At 45.4% G+C, this 22,044-nt stretch overlaps 1 protein-coding gene across 1 annotated transcript in view; it reads right to left on the bottom strand.

Annotated features, from left to right (window-relative positions):
* Positions 1–7,035: 7,035 nt before the first annotated feature.
* Positions 7,036–22,044, bottom strand: part of NUP160 (nucleoporin 160) — a 64,795-nt gene continuing 49,786 nt past the window's right edge. Inside the window, exons 30-36 of the mRNA XM_062196133.1 lie at positions 21,004–21,114; positions 20,689–20,812; positions 19,489–19,590; positions 15,603–15,744; positions 13,035–13,160; positions 11,812–11,916; positions 7,036–9,060 (exon numbers count right to left, since the gene is read on the bottom strand). Coding sequence (XP_062052117.1) covers positions 8,971–9,060; positions 11,812–11,916; positions 13,035–13,160; positions 15,603–15,744; positions 19,489–19,590; positions 20,689–20,812; positions 21,004–21,114 — 800 coding nt within the window. The 3' untranslated portion in view covers positions 7,036–8,970. The remainder of the gene's footprint in view (positions 9,061–11,811; positions 11,917–13,034; positions 13,161–15,602; positions 15,745–19,488; positions 19,591–20,688; positions 20,813–21,003; positions 21,115–22,044) is intronic.

Genomic DNA, 22,044 nt, shown 5'->3' with positions numbered 1-22,044 from the left:
GGGCAACCGGGACAGAATCCAGCGCCCTGACCGGGACTAGAACCCGGTGTGCCGGCGCCGCAAGGTGGAGGATTAGCCTACTGAGCCGCGGCGCCGGCCTTTGATATTAACTTTTTAAAAAAAGATTATTTTGGCTGGTGCCGTGGCTCAGTAGGCTAATCCTCCACCTAGCGGCGCTGGCACACCAGGTTCTAGTCCTGGTCGCGGCGCTGGATTCTGTCCCGGTTGCCACTCTTCCAGGCCAGCTCTCTGCTGTGGCCAGGGAGTGCAGTGGAGCATGGCCCAAGTGCTTGGGTCCTGTACCCGCATGGGAGACCAGGAGAAGCAACTGGCTCCTGCCTTCGGAACAGTGTGGTGTGCCGGCCGCAGCGCGCCAGCCGCGGCGGCCATTGGAGGGTGAACCAATGGCAAAAGGAAGACCTTTCTCTCTGTCTCTCTCTCTCTCTCTCTCTCACTGTCTACTCTGCCTGTCAAAAAGTTAAAAAAAAAAATTATTTTAATTTTATTTGAAAGGCAGAGAGACAGAGAGAAATCTTTGTGACAGAGAAATCATCTGATGGCTCACTCCCCAAATGCCCATAATAGCCAGGAGTGGACCAGGCTAAAACTAAGGGCCCAGAACTCAATCAAGGTCTCCCTCCCACAGGGGTGGCAGGGACCCAAATACTTGAGTCATCATCTTCTGCCTCCAGGGCCTGCATCAGCCGGAAGCTGGATCAGAAGTGGGGCCAGGGCTTGAACTCAGGCACTCTGGTATGGGATCCAGGCATCCGGAGTGCGTCTTAAACTGCTGCACAACATGCCTACCCACCCTGCTATGAATTCTTTCATATTTTGGGAATTTTTATCTATGAAGTCATCTACTCCTAGGAAATTCTTTGTTGGGACGTTTTGATGACTGCATCAATCTTTTCATTCACTAATCATCTACTCAGATTTCCTATTTCTTCAGGGCTCAGTTTGGGTAGGCTATATGTTTCCAGGAATTTATTCTAGGAATTTATCTAGGTCTTGTTGGTGTATAGTTGTTCACAGTTGTCTGTTACAATGCTTTGTATTTCTTTTTTTAATTTTGATAGGAAATGTTTATTATTGATGGTTTCAATTCAAAAATACACCTTCTTTCTCAGGACTGGCCCATCATACTGTCTCTTTGGAAAATGAAATACAACAAAATTACTAAGAGTTTTCTTTAAAAGTAATATAGAAACTTATGTATTGTAGGCAAGAAGGGAATTTCTAACAATAAAACAAGGGCTTCAGAATTTGCCAGCAAAATGAAGGAAGCATTTCCCATGACAAGAGATACAAACCCATGGACAGAACCTAACACAGCACGCGCTGGACAATGGGCTCTGTGGTGGCATGAAGCATGTATTTCTTTTTTAAGATTTATCTTATTTATTTAAAAGGTAGAGTTACAGAGAGAGATATCTCACATCTGCTGATTCATTCCCCAAATGGCTGCAACAGCTGGGGCTGGGCCAGGCCAAAGCCAAGAGCCAGGAGCTTCTTCCCGGTCTCCCACATGGGTACATAGGCCCAAGGACTTGGGCCATCTTCTGCTGCTTTCCCAGGTGCATTAACAGGGAGCTGGATCAGAAGTGGAGCAGTGGGGACTCAAATCAGTGCCCATATGGGATGCTGGCATCTCAGGCAGTGGCTTTACCCACTATGCCACAATGCTGGCCTAGATCCTTTGTATTTTTTTTTTTTTTTTTAATTTTTTTTTTTTTGACAGGCAGAGTGGACAGTAGAGGGAGACAGAGAGAAAGGTCTTCCTTTTTGCCGTTGGTTCACCCTCCAATGGCCGCCGCGGTAGGTGCGCTGCGGCCGCCGCACCGCGCTGTTCCGATGGCAGGAGCCAGGTGCTTCTCCTGGTCTCCCATGGGGTGCAGGGCCCAAGCACTTGGGCCATCCTCCACTGCACTCCCTGGCCACAGCAGAGAGCTGGCCTGGAAAAGGGGCAACCGGGACAGGATCGGTGCCCTGACTGGGACTAGAACCCGGTGTGCCGGCACCTCAAGGCGGAGGATTAGCCTACTGAGCCGCGGCGCCGGCCTTTTTTTTTTTTTTTTTTTTTTTTTTTTTTGACAGGCAGAGTGGATAGTGAGAGAGAGAGACAGAGAGAAGGGTCTTCTTTTTTGCCGCTGGTTCACCCTCCAATGGCCGCTGCAGCCGGCGCATCGTGCTGATCCGAAGCCAGGAGCCAGGTGCTTCTCCTGGTCTCCCATGCGGGTGCAGGGCCCAAGCACTTGGGCCATCCTCCACTGCCTTCCCGGGCCACAGCAGAGAGCTGGCCTGGAAGAGGGGCAACCGGGACAGAATCCAGTGCCCCAACTGGGACTAGAACCCAGAGTGCCGGTGCCGCAAGGTGGAGGATTAGCCTGTTAAGCCACGGCGCCGGCCAATCCTTTGTATTTCTATGGAGCTGTTGTTGATCTCAAAGGAAGTATTAGAGATCTGGACAAATTAAGGCCAAATCAGCCAGAGATGATAATGGATTTGTTTTTAATTATTTATTTGAAAGGGTGTTAGAGAGGCAGGGAGAGAAACAGAGAAAATCTTCCATCCGCTGGTTCACTTCCCAAATGATTGCAAAGGCCAGGGCTGGGCCTGGCCAAAGTCAGGAGCTTGGGGCTCAATGCAGAACTCACATGTGGATGGCAGAGGCCCTGGTGCTTGGGCCATCTTCTGCTGCCTTCCCAGGCACATCACCAGGGAGCCGCATCAGAATTGGAGTTGGTGGGATTTGAACCTGCATTTATATGGGATGTTAATGTTGCAGGTGGTGGTTTATACACTGTGCCACATGCTAGCCCCAAGAATGGATTTAAACAAAACAGTTTATTTATTTGAAAGGCAGAGTTAGGGAGAGAGAGGGAGAGGCACAAAGAGCAAGAGATCTTCCATTTACTGGTTCACTCCCCAGATGGCTGCAACCAATGATTGGAGCTGGGTAAGGCCAAAGCCAGGAGCCTAGAGCTTCTTCTGGATCTCCCACATGGGTGCAGGGACACTTTATCAGGGGCTGGATTGGAAGCAGAGCAGCCAAGTTTTGAACTGGCATCCATTTGGGAGGCCAGCATCACAGGTGGCAGGTTTAGCTGGTATGCCACAACGCTGGTTCCCCAAGATGGATTTAACACTTTAAAAATGTTGTTAAAAAAACAAAACAAGAATGGGCTTGCCTGTGACAGAGTGGATTAAGCTGCTGCTTGGGGCACTGGAATCCCTGGGGGCCGGTGTTGTGGCACAATGGGTTAAAGCCCCAGGCTTTATGGGCACCTGTTCTAGTCCTGGCTGCTCCTCTTTTGATCCAGCTCCCTGCTATGTCCTGGGAAGGTAACAGAAGATGGCCCAACTCCTTGGGCCCCTGTACCCACGTGGGAGACCTGGAAGAAGCTTCTGGCTCCTGGCTTTGGATCGGTGCAGCTCCAGCCATTTTGGCCATCTGGGGGGTGAACCAGCAGATGGAAGACCTCTTGCTCTGTCTCTATCTCTCTCTGTAACTCTTTCAAATAAATAAAATAAATCTTAAAAAAAAAAAAAAGTGCTTGGTTCTAGTACCAGCTACAACCCAGCTGTCTCAATGCACACCCTGAGAGGCAGCAGGTGGTAACTCAAGTATTTGGGCCCCTTCCACCAATGTGGGACATGAAGACGGAGTTCTAGGGTCTGGGCTTTGGCCTGGGGCAGCCCTACTACTGGGGGAAGCTGGGGAGTGAATCGGGGGATGGAAGATCTTTGCCTTTCTCTCTTGCTCTGCCTTTCAAGTAGCTGAAAGTAAATGAATGGAAAAAAAAAAACAAAAAACAGAACAAAAATATCTGACAGGGTCTATATGTAAATCACAAAACCTACGCTATTTATTATCTGACCCTATCCAGAAGCTGACTTACATCTAAGCTCAGATGGGGCAGATTTGATCAAAGTTACTCCCTTTACGAAGAAGATTGGAATAAAAATTGGGCATGATCTTGATTTCCAGGAGCCTAAACACCTCTGGAATTACTGAGGCCTTTCTGGTAGTTGTCATGATGTTTCAGTAATTCTAAATTATTAGGGCTGGCATTTGACAAGTGCAACCTAGGAGGAGGAATCGGAAGAAACATGCATTTTCTTTATTTTTTTTTATTTTTGACAGGCAGAGTGGACAGTAAGAGAGAGAGACAGAGAAAGGTCTTCCTTTGCTGTTGGTTCACCCTCCAATGGCCGCCCTGGCCGGGGTGCTGTGGCCAGCGCACTGCACTGATCCGAAGGCAGGAGCCAGGTGTTTCTCCTGGTCTCCCATGGGGTGCAGGGCCCAAGCACTTGGGCCATCCTCCACTGCACTCCCTGGCCACAGCAGAGAGCTGGCCTGGAAGAGGGGCAACTGGGACTAGAACCCGGTGTGCCGGCGCTGCAAGGCGGAGGATTAGCCTATTGAGCCGCAGCGCGGGTAGAAACATGCATTTTCAATATTCAGTCACAGCCATATTTGGTGGGAAATCTCTTTAACGCAGTATTTGCTGTGAATTTCAAAAGCTGACCTGGAATCCACCTGGAAGCTCTGGCTTTGCGAATTCCAACAGGAGGGCACCTAAAGAGGTGGAGTGTTCACTGGAGTCTCACCCCTGCACTCCCAGGAGGCCAGACTCCTGCAAGGTTTTAACCCTCTAATCAAGTGGCTGGTGTTTCTGGTGACGAGTTCCAGTCCTGAAGCTAGTTAGGGGCACAGCAGGAGTCATCTTATTAGGATAAAAAACTCCTGTCACTCAGGAAATGCCAAAGGTTTTTGAAGCACTGTGCCAGGAACCAGGGACAAAGGCAGATATATTCTTTATTATACCACATTATTTAACCTTGTGTGTTTTATGGAAGCTCATTTAAACCATGAAGCCTCATTTACTGGAAGAAATACCTATTTTTAGTCATAGGTCATTTGAACAATTAAATTGACCTTTGGCTGACAGAGTTCTAGGCCGAGAGAAAAAGGTTAATGACAAATAAATTATCTGCATCATCTCTCCCTAATTTGGGAGAAAGATAAAAAGGAATATGTAGATTTTAGGTACAATAGGAATGAGTAATTGGAAAAGACTTAGAACTTTCTAGAATATATACTATGTTCTAATGAAAAAAAAATGGTATCAGGGTGAGGTAAACTAGCTTCTGTAATGTAGAATATGCTCATTGACAAGCTTTTCCTTCCATTAGTTGACTTTTAAAATGTAAATTCAACCCTGATTTCCATGCTCTTAAGTGAGAGGAATGTTGGTATCTGCAACAGAACTAAGAAAATAGGTGGCCAATAAATAGCAGAATCCTTGAGATAGGCACAGTCCTTAATTTCCATAGACTTCTACATCTTGCAACCAGTTTACAACTTTTGTTCTGCTAAATAAAATTTAGAGAAAGCCAGGGGTTTGGACTGAGCTCCCGCTAGGTTCCACAGACCAAACCCCAGCCAGGGATGCTAATGTGTCAAGTCACCAAGCTGGTAACTTTAGGGAAATCAGAATGAGTGGAACAGTCAAACCCCTCAACAGGCCAGCTGTAGCATAAGAAGTCCCCTCCGCGTTAACCCTTATCAGCAGTTTTGAAATGGCCAATCTGCTTTTTGTCCTGTATCTGCTTTGTTCAGCTCCTCGACGTCTATAAAGCCAACCATCTCCAGAAGGCTCCGCTCATTAGAATACTCTTTCTGTACTCTGGAATGACAGGCTGCATCAGTCTAAAATGGCAATAAAGCCACTTAAGATCTTTCAATGAAATTGGCTCTAATCTTGTCTTTTTTTGATAGTTCTTTATAATTTTAGGCAATGCCACTGCCTGGACATGGGAGACAATGGAATGGTGTTTTCACCTGGAGGGAATCAGAGTGCAGAAGAGAGCTGCCCCAGAGGACTCTCAAAGGGCTGTGGCTCACTGAGACTGGCAGTGACCCAACACTGCCGAGATGGCTTTGTGGAATAAATTATCTTTGCTGCAAAGTCACAAAAATTACAGTAATAAACTTGGTAAGAATGGTCAATATGAACTCAATGTGTCACTTATTCTAAAAACAGAAATGACACCTACTTTTATTATCATAGGTTGGCAAGCTAGGTATCAGCTATGTGTCTTCTTTTAAAGAATTTTTACTTATTTGAAAGGCAGAGAGAGAGAGAGAGAGAGACTCCTATTTGCTGACTGGCTAGAAGGAAACTGGCTCAGAAGTAGAGGCAGGAGTTGGGAGGGGAATGGCTGTTGTGGTGTAGTGGACTAAGCCACTGCTCTGGATGCCCTCATCCTGCATTAGAGTTACAGTGCAAGTCCCAGGTGCTCCACTTTTGATCCTGCTTCCCGCTAAAGTGCCTGCGAAGTGGATGATGATGGCCCAAGTGACCTGGTTCCTGCTATTTACTGGGGACCTGGATGGAGTTCTGGGCTCCTGGCTCTGGCCTGACCCAGACCTGGCTGTTGCTGGCATTTGGGGAGTGCACCAGTGGATGCTTCTTTCTCTCCTTCTGTCAGTTTTCCTTTCAAATAAACAAATAAATATTAAAAAGAAAAAAGTGGAGGTGGGTCTCAATTCCATGAAAGCTAATATGGGATGCAGGCATGCAAAACAGAGGTTTAACTCACTGTAACACAAGGCCTGCTCAAAGGAAGGGGACTTTCTTTTTTAAGGAAGGGAACTTTTTTTTTTTTTAAAAGATTTATTTATTTATTTGAAAATCAGATAACCCAGAGAGAGGAGATGCAGAGAGAGAGAGAGAGAGAGAGAGAGAGAGAGAGAGAGAGGTCTTCTGTCCAATGGTTCACTCCCCAGATGGCCGCAACGGTCGGAGCTGCGCCGATCCGAAGCCAGGAGCCAGGAGCTTCTTTTTTTTTGGGTCTCCCACATGGGCACAGGGGCCCAAGGTCTTGGGCCATCTTCTACTGCTATCCCAGGCCATAGCAGAGCTGGATCGGAAGTGGAGCAGCCAGGACTCGAACCGGCGCCCATATGGGATGCCGGCGCTGCAGGCCAGGGTGTTTACCCGCTGCGCCACAGCGCCTGCCCCAGGAAGGGAACTTTTAAAATAACATTTTGCAAACAGAAAATTGCCAGAGTTGGAAAAAATAAGAAATGATGCTACTGCTATGGACTACTAAAGTGGCCCAGCAAACAAAAATGCAGACCCAGGGGCAGGTGTTTGTCCTAGTAGTTAGGATGCAGGCACACAATGTCAGAGCACCTGGGTGAATACCTGGCTCTTGTTTGAGATTCCAGCTTTCTGCCAACACAGACCTGGGAGGCTCAAGTAGTTGAATCCCCGCTACCCACAAGGGGCACCTGGATTGAATTCCCAGTTCCCAGCTTCGGCACAGCCCAGCCCTGGCTACTGCAAGCATTTGGGGACTTTATTAGTGGGTAGGAGCTCTATCTCTTCAATTAATCAATAAAAATAAGTGATACAAAAAAATGTAGACCCAGATTCTACAAGAAAAGGAGTGGAAAGTATGGGCATGTGGCACGTGCAGTACCCACAGGTTGGGTATCAAAGTGAGAACAAGATGGACAGAGGGCTGGGTTGGCCCCAGCGCAGGTTCTAGGCCTTCAACCAAAACAATAAGGACAAGAAAAGCTCCTCAGGGTCTTGTGAACTGCCATCAAGGAAACCACTGCTTTGATCAGCAACATAAATGGACAGGTTTCTGGGACAGGGCCAGCCCCTTTTGGCTTGTTGCTCTTCAGAGATGGCTTTGACTTTGGTTTTCACACTGGGTACGATCCATCAAGTTACTCTTGAAAACATTAGGGCAACATGAGGATGCAAATTTTTTGAAATCTTTCTTTTGATAATACATGTGTATGCAGGACAAAATAGCTTTCCTACTACAGTTGAAAAACCATAGGTTTAGAAAGCTGGGAGGGCAAGGGTTCTCCCAGTCCCTAATTGTACCAAACTCCTCACAGGAATCATGGCAAAGCAAAAACAAGAACGAACCTCAGCATTTATGAACAGCACCACAGGGAAATGCAACTGTTAAAGTATATAATGTAGATATGGTATTGACAGTATAAAAATCTTAAAAATAAAAATGAAAAACTCAAGAAAAGCCAAATGGCATACAGCAAATAGTTTACAGATCTGTTTCTTGAAAGCAAAATTATAATATACAGAATAAAATCAGATTTTATTATTTTTCACTTTCCCCAAAATTTGTAGGCATGAATGCTTCTGAGTCTGACCAGTAAAGCTCCTATTTTGGTCCAATATGTTATTAGAGTTCTGTATTATCAAGTCCGGCTTGATTATCAGAGATCATAGAAGGTAACAGAGTTTACCTTGAAACCTGTTCTTATATAAATGATAGGCTTTTCAATGTTTTCTTAGCTAAGAGTTCCTTAAATTTAGCCTCAGAACCAGATTAAAAATAAGGTATCTTCTTTAAATAGCTGGTCATCATTTTAGGTTTAATCTAGGCAAATTACTTATTTCAACATCATACAAAAACTTCACAATAAATAATGAAAAGATTATGCAAAATCATTAGCTTCTGTTTGCAATACAGAAAATACATGTCACTTCTAGACCAAAATAATCCCACTGAAATACAAAAAGTGTAAGGGAAGAATGAAGATTTGCAGGGACTGCTTTTGGTTGTCAGCTTCAACAAACCAACAACCATCAGCTCTTCTGGAAAGTGAGCTTTAATTTGCAGATAAAGGATGTCTTCGGTAGTTTAAAAAAATATAAACTCTAAAAAAGCTTGTGAATCATATACAAAAGCAGCTGTTTGAGACTGAGGCTGAAAACTGGAAGTTGGGTTAGCACCACCAGCAAAGCACAGGATCCTCTGACCGCCCCGCTCTCCTAACGTGCGCAGAATGCAGACTTGAATGCTGTACACATCATTTACAGTTAGAAAAATCGGCCTCGAGTGCAGGGTTCCTGTGGAGTAGTCTGAAGCCCTAGGAGGCACCAAGCGGTTACAAAAGCTAGGTAACAGTCCAGATCACAAGTTCCGACGATACAATAAATCCCGGGTTGCCACGTCAACCTTTTGCTGGTAGTCCTCCAACTTGTCAAGTATCTTCTGGGACAGCTGTAAGAGGAAGAAAAGAATCATACAGAACAGTTAAAGGACTTAAAAAGATGGATGCTGTTAATTACTTTGATTTTAATTTTTAAAAGATTTATTTATTTATTTGAGAGGCAGAGAGGTCTCGCACTCGCTGGTTCACTCCCCAAACAGCTACAACAGCTGGAGTTGGGCAATCTGAACCCAGGTGCCGGGAGCTAGGAGCTTCCTCCAGGTCTCTCACGTGGGTGCAGGGGCCCAAGCACTTGGACCATCCTCTTGCTGCTTGCCCAGGCCACTAGCAGGGAGCTGGATTGGAAGTGGAACAACTAGGACTAGAACTGGCATGCATATGGGATGCCGGCGCTGCAGGTGGAGGCTTAGCCTACTATGCCACAGTGCTGGCCCCCAACTACACTGTTAACCACTCTGTTTCATGCATTTAATTTAGAAGTCTGCTCTGTGACACTGCTGATAAAATTAGACTTTTCTATTATCTACAATACTTCAATTTGGTTTTCTTTAGTGAATTTTCTAGATATGCAAATCACACTAGTATTAATTTTTCAAAATTTCACACATCTTTCTTTTTTTAAAAAATTTTGTGTGCAGATTATTTCTGCTGCCTCCCAGGACTGTGCATCAGCAGGAAGCTGGAATTGGAAGTGGAGCTGGAGCTCAATCCCAGGCACTATAATATGGGCTGCAGGTGTCTGGTGGCAGCTTACCTACTGTGCCAGGGCTGGACCAGGCTGAAGCCTGAAGCCTGGAACTCCACTCTGGTCATCCACAAGGGTGGGAGGGAGCCAAGCATTGGGGCCATCTTCTGTTAGCAGAGAAGGGGAGCAGCTGGAACTCCAATCAGCACTCCAATATGGGATGCCAGTGTCACAGGCAGTGGTTGAACTTGCTGTGCCACAGCACCAGCTTTGATACCACATTTTTAAGAAAAGCATTACTATCTCTTTCCCAGCATCAGAGAAGCTATATCTGATTTAACTAGTCCTTAGTTGCAAAGTGAAATATGGGCTAATATTTTAGATAGTTTTAATTATTGGTTGATATATTATTTATCCTAAATTGTTCATCCAAAGTGATAGGAACTAATTTTCATGGCTGTCTTCCTTTTTTCCATTCCCTATTTTATTTGAAAGGCAGAGTTAAAGAGAGGCACAGGCAGAGAGGTCTCCCATCCACTGGTTTACTCCCTACATGGCTGCAATGGCCGGAGCTGGGCCAATCCAAAGCCAGGAGTCAGGAGCTTCCTCCAGGTCTCCCACATAGGTGCAGGGGTCCAAGGACCTGGGCCATCTTCCAATACTTTCCCAGGTCACAGCAGAAAGCTGGATTCGAAGTGGAGCAGCTGGGTCTCGAACCAGTGCCCATATGGAACGGGCACTGCAGGCGGTGGCTTTACCTGCGATGCCAGCATCCCATATGGGTGCCAATCTGAGTCCAGGCTGCTCCACTTCCAGGCTAACGTGCCTGGGAAAGCAGTGGAAGATGGCCCAAATGCTTGGGCTCCTGCTACCCACATGGGAGACCCAGAAGCTTCTAGCTCCTGGCTTTAGCTTGGTTCAGCCCCAGCCTTGGCAGCCATTTGGAGAGTGAACCAGCAGATAGAAGATCTCTCTCTGTGTAACTCTGCCTTTCAAAAAAAAAAAGGAAAAACAGCTTAGAGGGTGGGGTGGGCATTTAGCGCAACAGCTAGTAGTTAAGATATCAGTTATGATGCCTGTGTCCACAATGTCAAGCACCTGGGTTCAATATCTGGCTCCAGCTTCCTGCTGATGCAGACCTTGGGAGGCAGTGGCGATGGCTCAAATAGCTGGGCTTCCACCACTCACGTGGGAAACACATTTGGGACTGAATTCCCAGCTCTTAGCTATGCCTGGCGCAGTCCCAGTGATTGCAGGCCATTCAGTGGAGTGAATTAGTGGGTGGGAGCCTTCTCTGTCTCTCTTTTTTTCTTTTTTTTTTTTTTGACAGGCAGAGTGGATAGTGAGAGAGACAGACAGAGAGAAAGGTCTTCCTTTGCCGATGGTTCACCCTCCAATGGCCGCTGCGGCCGGCGCACCGCGCTGATCCGAAGCCAGGAGCCAGGTGCTTCTCCTGGTCTCCCATGGGGTGCAGGGCCCAAGGACTTGGGCCATCCTCCACTGCACTCCTGGGCCACAGCAGAGAGCTGGCCTAGAAGAGGGGCAACCGGGACAGAATCCGGCGCCCCGACCGGGACTAGAACCCGCTGTGCCAGCACCGCAAGGTAGAGGATTAGCCTATTGAGCCGCGGTGCCGGCCCTCTCTGTCTCTTTCAAAAACATAGAAATTGAACAAAACATCCTATAAGACAGTTCTGGAAGAGAAACACACAGAAATATGAGGAACTTATATCCTGGTTCAATAACAAGTTTAAAATCATATTCAGTGATTTTCACTAACAGTTCCTGGAGACAGGCCATCTAGCTAACAAATAAGGAAACACTACTGTTTTTTCTTGTAAGACAAGCACACGAGTCCTGGGAAATGAGGCTGCACCTGCTGAGTTCCCTCAGGCCAGTGACAATCTATCAACCGTATTTTAGGTACCGCTGACTCTGTCTGGTCTCATGTACTCAGCTGCAAACCTCTTCTATTTATAAAGGGATTGGGACAGCATGTCAAGGGCAGTAAATGGCTTTTACCTTCCCTTTAATCCTTGAGAACTGGAGATCAGGCTGTGAGGCATCACTGCCAGTGCAGTAGCTTACAGAAGATGCCTGGTAAGAGTTTACTCACCGCAATGTTGTGACTGTTGGCGCTGTTCTCTCCCAGAGCCTGGAGAAGCTGATCAATGGAGGAGTAAGGCAGCCACACCATGGGGGCTGTTGCAGACAGTGGAAACTGAAAAGGAAGAGCGACTATTCAAAAAAAAATCTGAAAGGTGCACCACTTTTCCTAGGTAGTTACTTTTGTAGGACTCGAACAAAAATGCTTTCTATTTTGTTGTAAGAAAAAATCACATGTGTATGCACGCACACACACATACTCAACTGGGTCTTCCCTTTTCTCAACTGGGGAACTCGTCCTTTTCTTGGCCAAATCAAATATATTTTTAAATTTATGTCCTCGGCCGGCGCTGTGGCTCAATAGGTTAATCCTCCACCTGTGGCACCGGCACCCCAGGTTCTAGTCCCAGTCACCCCTCTTCCAGGCCAGCTCTCTGCTATGGCCCGGGAGTGCAGTGGAGGATGGCCCAAGTGCTTGGACCCTGCACTCCATGGGAGACCTGGAGGAAGCACCTGGCTCCTGGCTTCGGATCAGTGCGGTGCGCCAGCCGCAGCATGCCGGCCACAGCGGCCATTGGAGAGTGAATCAACGGTAAAGGAAGACCTTTCTCTCTCTCTCTCTTACTGTCCACTCTGCCTGTCAAAAAAAAAAAAATTTATGCCCTCAACAAAACCTCCTAAATTGTTAATCAATGAATCAATGATAGTATTTCCATTCTGAAACTGAATTTGAATATTTGAATTATCTGGGAAAAAAAAAAAAAACTGGGAAAATTTCTGAATCCTTTCCTGAGAGTTTAAGTACTTGGCTCTGTAGCTAACTAGACTTATTTAAACTTGGCTCTTCTATTTACCATCTATGTGAGGTCTGGCAACTCACTGAACCTCTGAGTCTACTTCCTCATGAGGGTGGGGGAGTATTGAAACAGCCCCTTACAAAGCTGCTGTCAGAAACCAGCAAGGAAACTCTGGTAGAGACTTGGCACAGTTCCTAACTGTACAAAATACAAGTTTATTTTTATTTCTCTCTCTCTATCAAACCCTAACTAAAGCCATTCTTTTAATGGAGAAAATGAAATATATTCCATTTTAAAAATAGGGAACTACAGATTCCTTGAGTTCCAATATTTAGTTGTTTAATTCAAACAGTAAATGTTAGACACATTAATATACAATTTCCTTTTGATCCTCATCTTAGTGTGTTAATTCAGAAGAGTATCTATACAGGCCTACCTCAATTCCAAAGTACTGATGTCCTTTTCCCAATACAGCATCCACGTATTCTGAGACTAAATCCACAGCTTCTTCTAAAAGGTCATAGTTCAAGTACAGACGAAGCAGTTCAGCAGCATCAACTTTCTGTAAAAAATCGGTGATTGAGACTATACCTGGGGCCAGCATTGTGGCACCGTGGGTTAAAGCCCCAGCCCACAGTGCCAGCATCCCAAATGGGTGCCAGTTTGAGTTCCAGCTGCTCCACTTCTGATCCAGCTTTCTGCTATGGCCTGGGAAAGCAGCAGAAGATGGCCCAAGTCCTTTCGCCCTTATACCCACATGGGAGACCTGGAAGAAATTCCTGGTTCCTAGCTTCGGGTCAGCTCAGCTATGGCAGTTGTGGTCATTTGGGGAGTGAAACAGCAGATGGAGGACTTCTCTCTCTGGCTCTATCTCTTTCTGTAACTCTGTCTTTCAAATAAATAAAATAAATCTTTCAAAAAAAAAAAAAAAAAGAGCCCATTGGGGGCCAGCACTGTAAAGCTGGTAAAGCCATGCCCTATAGCACCAGCATCCCATGTGGGCACTGGTTTGTATCCTGGAAGCTCCACTTCCAATCCTTGACAATGGCCTGGGAAAAGCAGAATATTCCCAAGTGTTTGGGCCCCTGCTACCCACACGGGAGACTTGGATACAGCTCCTGGCTCCTGGCTTTGGCCTGGTCTAGTCCTGGCCATTGCTATCATCTGAGGAGTGAACCAGTGGATGGAAGATCTCTATCTCTCCCTCTAACTCTGATTTTCTAAATAAATAAATAAATCTTAAAAGACTTCTTTCTGTACCTCTGCCTTTCAAATAAATAAATACATCCATTCATTCAGGGGAACAAGTAGAGTAGTTGTCAAATCCTACAACAGTGTTTCTTTAAGTCAGCATTATCAAAATTGGGTTCCTGGACCATGCATTAGTTTCTCATTACCATAACAAAATACCTTAGACAGGCTAACTTCATAGAAAAAAAATAAAAGATTTATTTAGCTCCTTTATTTATTTATTTAGAATGCTGAGTATCTGATTCCCTTGCATTTGTAATTCTCAAAATAAATAAATGAGTGCCTGAGTTTACTCATTTCTATTGTAGGTTCCCAAGAGCCCAGTTAACTCTAAGCATACTCTGAGGCTCTATCTGTGAAATGGCCTTTCTTCTAGTTTGTCTTCTAAGACACACTTTAACTTCTCTCCACTTCAGTTTCCACATTAGTCAAGTCAACAAACTTTCCCAGAACAGCTGATTACTAAAGGGGCAGTCTGTTCACATTAACGCTCAGAATTATATAAATGACAAACACAAAACAAGTTCAAGGAGTCACTCATTTTATATTTGTATTTAATTTGTATTTAACTGAGGAAGACAGAAAGTGAAGGCGATCCAGAAACCATAGTTCTTAAACATAAGCATGCATCAAAATCAAATTAAGACATTATTTAGAGATAGATTCCTGGCTCTGAGCCCCAGGTGATTTGATTTTGTAAGGCTGGGATGGGACTCAGGAACATACGTTTTTTAAGAAGCTCACTACCCAAATCATTTTGATGCAGAGGGTGTGCCTTTGCTTGGATGTAGTTGGTCCCCCCAGGGTTCAAGTGTTGATGTTAGGAAATGGTGGGGCCTAGCTGTGATGTGATAAAGTCAAGAGGGCCCTCCTAGGTGCCAAATGAATGGAGCTTTCGGGTAGGGACTTTTCACCTGCAAATTGTGAGTTAAATAAATTTTGTTTTTTTCCTATAAGGTTAGTCTTAATTTTTTTTTTTTATGGTAACGAAAAAGAAACTAATGCATGGACCACGAACCTAATTTTGACAACCTTAACTTAAACACACGACTATAGTATTTGACAACTACTTCACCTACCCTGTGAATTTCTTGAGTAACGAATAGTAAATATTGCATCATACATGTAACTCATTATTCTAAATATACACCTATTGTTCACTGAGCACACAAGCAGGCAGAACTTAATTACTCATCTGTGGAACTTTCAACACCCAGTACTATGTATGAATTGAAGTTATACTGTTGCTAGTTATTTTAGATATAAATGAGAAGCCGCCCAAAGTATATGTCAAAACAATTCATCTTTTTCTTTTTTTGCTGTTTTAAAAAATGTTTATCTTCTTACTTATGGGGGGTTGGCCGGAGGAGGGCAGGGGGAGGGAGGTAAAGAGACAGATAAAGATCTCTTCATTGGGTCACTCCCCAAATGCCTGTAATAACCAGGATTGGGCCAGACTGAAGCCAGGAGCCTGGAATTCCATCCGAGTCTCCTATGTGGGTTACAGGGGCCCAAGCACTTGAGCCATTATCTGCTGCCTCCTAGGACTCATTAGCAGGGAGCTGGATCTGAAGCAGAACAGTTGGAAATGGAACCAGCCCTCTCATTCGGGATGTGGGTGTCCCAAGCTGTAGCTTAGCTCACTGTGCCATAATGCCTGCCCCTTCATCCTTATCTTTTTGATCATGTCATGAAGTTATATAGAATGATAAAGAGTAGGTTGTTACTCTCTTCAATACGAAATACCACTTACCTTGTAACTGTTTATAAGCCAATTAGGCAGAGGCACTCCATGAGACAAGAGCTTATTGATTACACAGTGGTGATATAAATTATTCTGGACTTTGTATTTTTCTAGGTAAGTTGATAATAGTTGCCATGCTTCATCGGTAGCACTTGAAAAAAGCAGAAAGGATGATTTTCAAATTCTTTTCTATTTTATTAAGTCCCACCCTGGTTGCTTAAGAGTTCCAAATTCTTAATTGAGATATACACTACCGTTCAAATCATGCATTTGCAGGGAGCAATCTTTAGAACCCCACAACTGAACTGATAATTTAGTTAAAATGTAGCTAATATTATTAGGGGCAACATGACTTAGGGGGATAGTACTAGAAATCAGATGATTGCACTTTTTTCTATTTTGTTCCTATTAACCACATACTTATTTAACTGCATAACTCATATATAACTTCCTTTCAGGATTTCTTTTCTTTTCTTTTTTTTTTTTTTTTGACAGGCAGAGTGGACAGTGAGAGAGAGGCCGTTGGTTCACCCTCCAATGGCCGCCGCACCATGCTGATCCAAAGCCAGGAGCCAGGTGCTTCTCCTGGTCTCCCATGGGGTGCAGGACCCAAGGACTTGGGCCATCCTCCACTCCCGGGCCACAGCAGAGAGCTGGCCTGGAAGAAGGGCAACCGGGACAGGATCGGTGCCCCAACTGGGACTAGAACCCTGTGTGCCGGGCGGAGGATTAGCCTATTGAGCCGCGGCGCCAGCCATCCTTTCAGGATTTTAAAAGGAAACTGGCTCAGATCACTGGTTCCAAAAGCTGATCAATCACTAGGATTGTGTACAAGTTCTGAGTTGGTATCTCCACCTGTGTGGGTTTGTGTGTGTGTTTTTTTTTTTTTTTTTTACAATTTATTTATTTGAAAGGTAGAGTGATACAGAGAGATCTTCCATCTGCTGCTGGTTTATTCTCCAAATCACTGTACCAGCCCGGGCTGGGCCAGGCTGAAGCCAGGAGCCTAGTACTCCGTCCAGGTCTCCCACATGAGTGGTAGAAATCCAAGAACTTGAGCCTTTATCTACTGCCTTCCCATGAGCATTAGCAGGAAGCTGGATTGTAAGCACAGTAGCGGGGACTCAAATCGGCACTCCAACTTGGGATGCAGGCATTCCAAGCAGTGGCTTAACTTGCTGTGCCATGATACCCATCCCATAATCTGTGTTTTAATAAAGGATTCTGAAGTGATAATACAGTGGTTGAAAATGAATATCAGAGAACTTCTGCTATGGTTTGAATGTGTCCCTCAGAGTTAATTTATTGGCAATGTAATTAATGCAACAGTGTTGGGACAGGGACTTGATAAGAGGTGACTGGGATTAACGTTATTACTATAGGAACGGGTTCATTGTTGTGGGAGTGGATTGTTACAAAAGTGCGCTTGGCCCTCTCTTGCCCTTCTGCCTTCTGCCATGGGATGCCACCACAAAGCCCTTGCCAGATGCCAGCAGTTTGACAGTAAACTTGCCAGCCTCCAGAATCATGAGCCAAATAAACTTACATGTTTATCAACGTCCCAGTCGCAGATATTGTTATAGCAGAGTACAGAGAAAACTTCCACATTCTAAAACAATTCAGAGGAAAGTTTACTGAGGGTTATGGTTGTTAGAGAAGGATCCTAAGGAAGAAACTGAAGCACACTGAGGAAGACGCTAATTGAGTACACTGGGAAAGTATATGTGAGAAAAGATCCGAAGATGTAGCCAATGGGGACTGGTGGATGACAGACCACTAAAGAGTAGCCAGAGTCAAGCCAGGACAGGACGCTGTGATGACAACCATGGGAAGAATGGGGTGAAAAAGGAACATCACCCCAGTTGCCCCTCTTCCAGGCCAGCTCTCTGCTGTGGCCAGGGAGTGCAGTGGAGGATGGCCCAAGTGCTTGGGCCCTGCACCCCATGGGAGACCAGGAGAAGCACCTGGCTCCTGCCATCGGAACAGCGCGGTGCGCCAGCCACAGCGCACCTACTGCGGTGGCCATTGGAGGGTGAACCAACGGCAAAAGGAAGACCTTTCTCTCTGTCTCTCTCTCACTGCCCACTCTGTCAAAAAAAAAAAAAAAAAAAAAAAGGAACATCACTCTCGGAAGCCAAGGAAACGAACACCTTTTCCCATAAGAGTTCCTCTTCTTCACTGTCTTTGAGAAGAGAGAGATGGAGAAGCAGACATGTCCTGGTTAGGACAATTTATGACATGATGTCTCCCTAATTAGAAATTTTCCAGCTTCTACAAAAATTTAGCCAAAAAACAAAGAAGGGACAGACATTTGGCCTTGTGGTTGAGATGCCAGCATCCCATATCTCATATTGGAGTGCCTGGGTTTGATACTTGGCTCTGGCTCCTGGATTAAGTAACAGAGTTCCAGCTACCCACACGGGAGACCTGGACTGAGTCCCTGTTTCCCAGCACTGGCCCTGGGCAACGCCGGCTGCTGTAGGCGTTTGCAGAGTCACTAGTAAATGAGGGTTCTCTGTCTCTTGAATAAGTAAATAATTTAAAAACTATGTATTTATTTGAAAATCAAAGTTACAGAGAGAAAGGAAAGAGACAGAGGATCTTCCATCCACTGGTTCATTCCCCAAATGGCCAAAGCTGGGCTGATCTGAAACCAGGAGCCAGGAAGGAGCTTCTTTCAGGTCTCTCAAATGGGTGCAGGGCCCCAAGCACACGGCCATCTTCTGCTGCTTTCCCAGGTCCATCAGCAGGGAGCTGGATTGGAACTGGAGTAGCTGGGCCTCAAACTATTGCCCACATGGGAAGTGGCACTGCAGGTAAACAAATAATTTAAAAGAAAGAAAAGAGCAGGGCCGGCGCCGTGGCTTAACAGGCTAATCCTCCGCCTTGCGGCGCCGGCACACCGGGTTCTAGTCCCGGTTGGGGCACCGGATTCTATCCCGGTTGCCCCTCTTCCAGGCCAGCTCTCTGCTATGGCCCAGGAAGGCAGTGGAGGATGGCCCAAGTCCTTTGGGCCCTGCACCCGCATGGGAGACCAGGAGAAGCACCTGGCTCCTGGCTTCGGATCAGCGCAATGCGCCGGCCGCAGCGGCCATTGGAGGGTGAACCAACGGCAAAAAGGAAGATCTGTCTCTCTGTCTCACTATCCACTCTGCCTGTAAAAAAAAAAAAAAAAAAAAAGAAAGAAAGAAAAGAGCAAAATAATCTGTGTAGGATAATTTAGTCAAAGAAAAATTACAGCAGAGCCGGTGCTCCATATGGGTGCTGCTTCAACTCCTGGCTGCACCACTTCCAATCCAGCTCTCTACTATGGCCTGGGAAAAGCAGTAGAAAGTGGCTCAAGTCCTTGGGCCCCTGCACCCATGTGGAGAGACCCAGAGAGAGTTCCTGGCTTCGGATCAGTGCGGCTTCAGCCATTGCAGCCAACTGGGGAGTGAACCAGTGAATGGAAGGCCCCCTTCTCTCTCTCTGCCTTTCCTTCTCTGTGTGCAACTCTGACTTTCAAATAAATAAACAAATCTTAAGGAAAAAAAAAACAAAACCAAAACTACAGAGGCAGGCATCATGGCACAGCAGGTCAAGCTGCATCTCATCATGGGAATGCTGGTTAGAGTGTCAGCTACTCCATTTCCAATCCAGCTTTCTGCTAATACAGACCCTGGGAGGCGGCAGATGATGCTCTAGCCACCCATACAGGAGACCTAAATGGAATTCCAGGCTTCTGCTGCACCCTAGGCTGTTGCTGGCAGGTGGGGCGTGAACCAACAGATGGATGACCTCTATCTCTATCACTCTGTCAAATAAGTTCTGAAAACAAAAAAAGAAAAGCAAAAGCAAAAGCTACAGTTTTGAGGCAGGTGAACCCTCCCAGAACTAGATGAACACACTGCTGTACCTGGATTCTTTAGTAGTGATGACAGATGACAGCTGATTGGCTGCTAGCCAGGTCCAGGCTTCTGCCTGTGCGGCTTCTCCTCCAAACTGCAATTTGATGCATCTGCAAAGAAAATGGCTTTATGTCAGTAAACCAACTGCTGAAACCCATGACTTTATTCTGCTACTAAAACTGGAGAGACGAGATGACAATTTTCGATCCAGTCTACTGTCAAATTCACTACTGAGGTACTGGCTCTTCCCTTTCTTCAAAGCCACACAACGTGATGAACCATCAGCCATTAGCAAGACTGGAGACAGTTTACTTCCAAGAGAAAATTAATGGTAGAAAATTCTGAAAGTCTAAATATATTTCCAATCACAAACTATCTGACTGATAGTAGGCATACATGACGTCAATAGGAAACATTTAAGACTGGGTAAAGCCACCACCTGTGATGCTGGCATTTTATTTGGGTGCTGGTTTGAGTCTGGGCTGCTCCACTTCTAAACCAGCTCCCTCTAATGTGCTGGAAAAGCAGTGGAGGATGGTCCAAGTGCTTGGGCCCCCCCTGCACACATGTGGGAGACCCAGAAGGAGCTCCTGGCTTCTGGCTCTGGCATGGCCTATTGTGGCCATTTGGGAAGTAAATCAGGGGATGGATGCTCTCTTTCTGTTTCCCTCCCTCTCTGTAACTCTGCCTTTCAAATAAAATAAACCTTTGAAAAAAATTTTAATAACATTCAGAGGGTCTAACTGGTGAGAGCACACAACTTGTCTATATATAACTTGTCATAAATGGACATCATTAAACCATGAGGTTTGCTCTTTTGATTTCTCAAAAGAAGCTAAAGATCAAAATATTTTTTTAAAAAGTAAAATCATAAACCACTAAAAAAAATTAATGAACAGCTTAAACCAAACACTTTCTTTAAGTCACAAACGACTAATAAACGACTGGCTTGGGGTCTGCCAGGAGCCATATGAGTGCTGATTCAAGTGTGAGCTGCTCCACTCTGGTCCAGCTTTTGCTAATGCTCCTGGGAAGGCAGAAGATGGTCCAAATATTGGGATCCCTGCCACCTACAGGGTGGACAGAGATGGAGTTACAGGCTCTTGAGGAACAACCAGTGGATGAAAGATATCTCTCTCTGCATTTTAAATAAAATCCATCTTCAAGAAAAGAAAATTAAGACAATAAAAAGACAATTTTATACATACTTGAAAGCAAGTCCCTCAAAGACTGGTGTTAAGGGAAGCTTAAAAGTCTGACAGAGTGATATGGCAGTGTCAAAGAGGCCAGCCTGAACCAAGAGAGTCACCATCTCCTCTGCTGACGAACTTCCTGCAGAAAGGGAACAGGTTATTTAATCCACCCAAGGGTATATGCAAATTGGACTAAAGATTTTCCTGTGTTGATGAATATCAGAATAATAATGTCATGCTTTATGCCTATCTAGCATACTGTATTCACTGACTGGTCCTGAAAGGCACCACGGTACCCACAGTCAGAGGCTACACCTGCTCAGTCCCTACCTGCCACGGCAATTGCTGATGGATCGTGCTGGGCTAGAGTGAGGCGGATTCGAGCCAAGGAGCACTCTTTCTCCAGATCTTCCAGTTCCAGGATTTCAATCTGCCGATTTGCTAGAAATCAAAGAGAAGTATTTTCAAACCCATGAGGAAGTGTCTACTAGATAAAGTCAACCTGCCTTTTTTTTTTTTTTTTTTAAAGATTTATTTTATTTGTGAAATAGAGAGGGAACAAAAGAGATCTTATACCTACTGGCTCATTCCCTAATTAGGTGCAACAGCTAAGACTGGGCCAGGCCAAAGCCAGGAGCCAGGAACTCTATCCTGGTTTCCCACATGGTTAGCAGGGGCCATGCACTTGGGCCATTTCCTACTGCTTCCCCAGGCACATTAGCAGGGAGCTGGATCATAAGTACAGTAGGTAGGACTTAAACCAGTGTTCAGATGGGGTGTGGCATCATAGACACAATGCTGGTCCTGTCATTTTCTTTTAATCTTAAGCAAAATTTACTTTACAGAGGCATTAAGAAAAGGGAAAAACAGAGGACCCAATAAAAGCTAAATTAAGCAGCATTCTGCCTCCTAGCTACAACTGAGCCCAAGCACTCTAATAACAATAGCTACAGTGGAGGAGCTCCTCATAAGCTATTTTACGTGTAACTTAACTCTTACAACTGTGAAATACTGTCATCATTAGCACTAAGAAAGGAACCTGAGGGGCTGATGCTGTGGCAAAGTGGGTACAGCCACCACCTGTCATGCTGGCATTTCAGATGGATATTGGTTCAGCTGTTCTACTTCCAATCAAGCTCCTTGCTGATATGATTGGGAAGGCAGCAGAGACTGGCCTAAGTACTTGGGTCTCTACACCCATGTGGGAGATGCAGAGGAAGCTCCTGGCTTCTGAATGACCCAGCTCTGGCCCTGGGGAGTGAATCAGCAAATGGAGGATCTCTTTCTCTAACTCTGCCTTTCAAATAAATAAATCTTAGAGAGAGAGAGAGAGAGAGAGAGAGCGAGCGCGAGCGCGCAAGTGAAGGAACC

This window comes from Lepus europaeus, chromosome 7 (assembly GCF_033115175.1).
Source record: "Lepus europaeus isolate LE1 chromosome 7, mLepTim1.pri, whole genome shotgun sequence".
NCBI classification, from domain to species: domain Eukaryota; kingdom Metazoa; phylum Chordata; class Mammalia; order Lagomorpha; family Leporidae; genus Lepus; species Lepus europaeus.
This window is presented reverse-complemented; position numbering and strand designations above follow the sequence as displayed.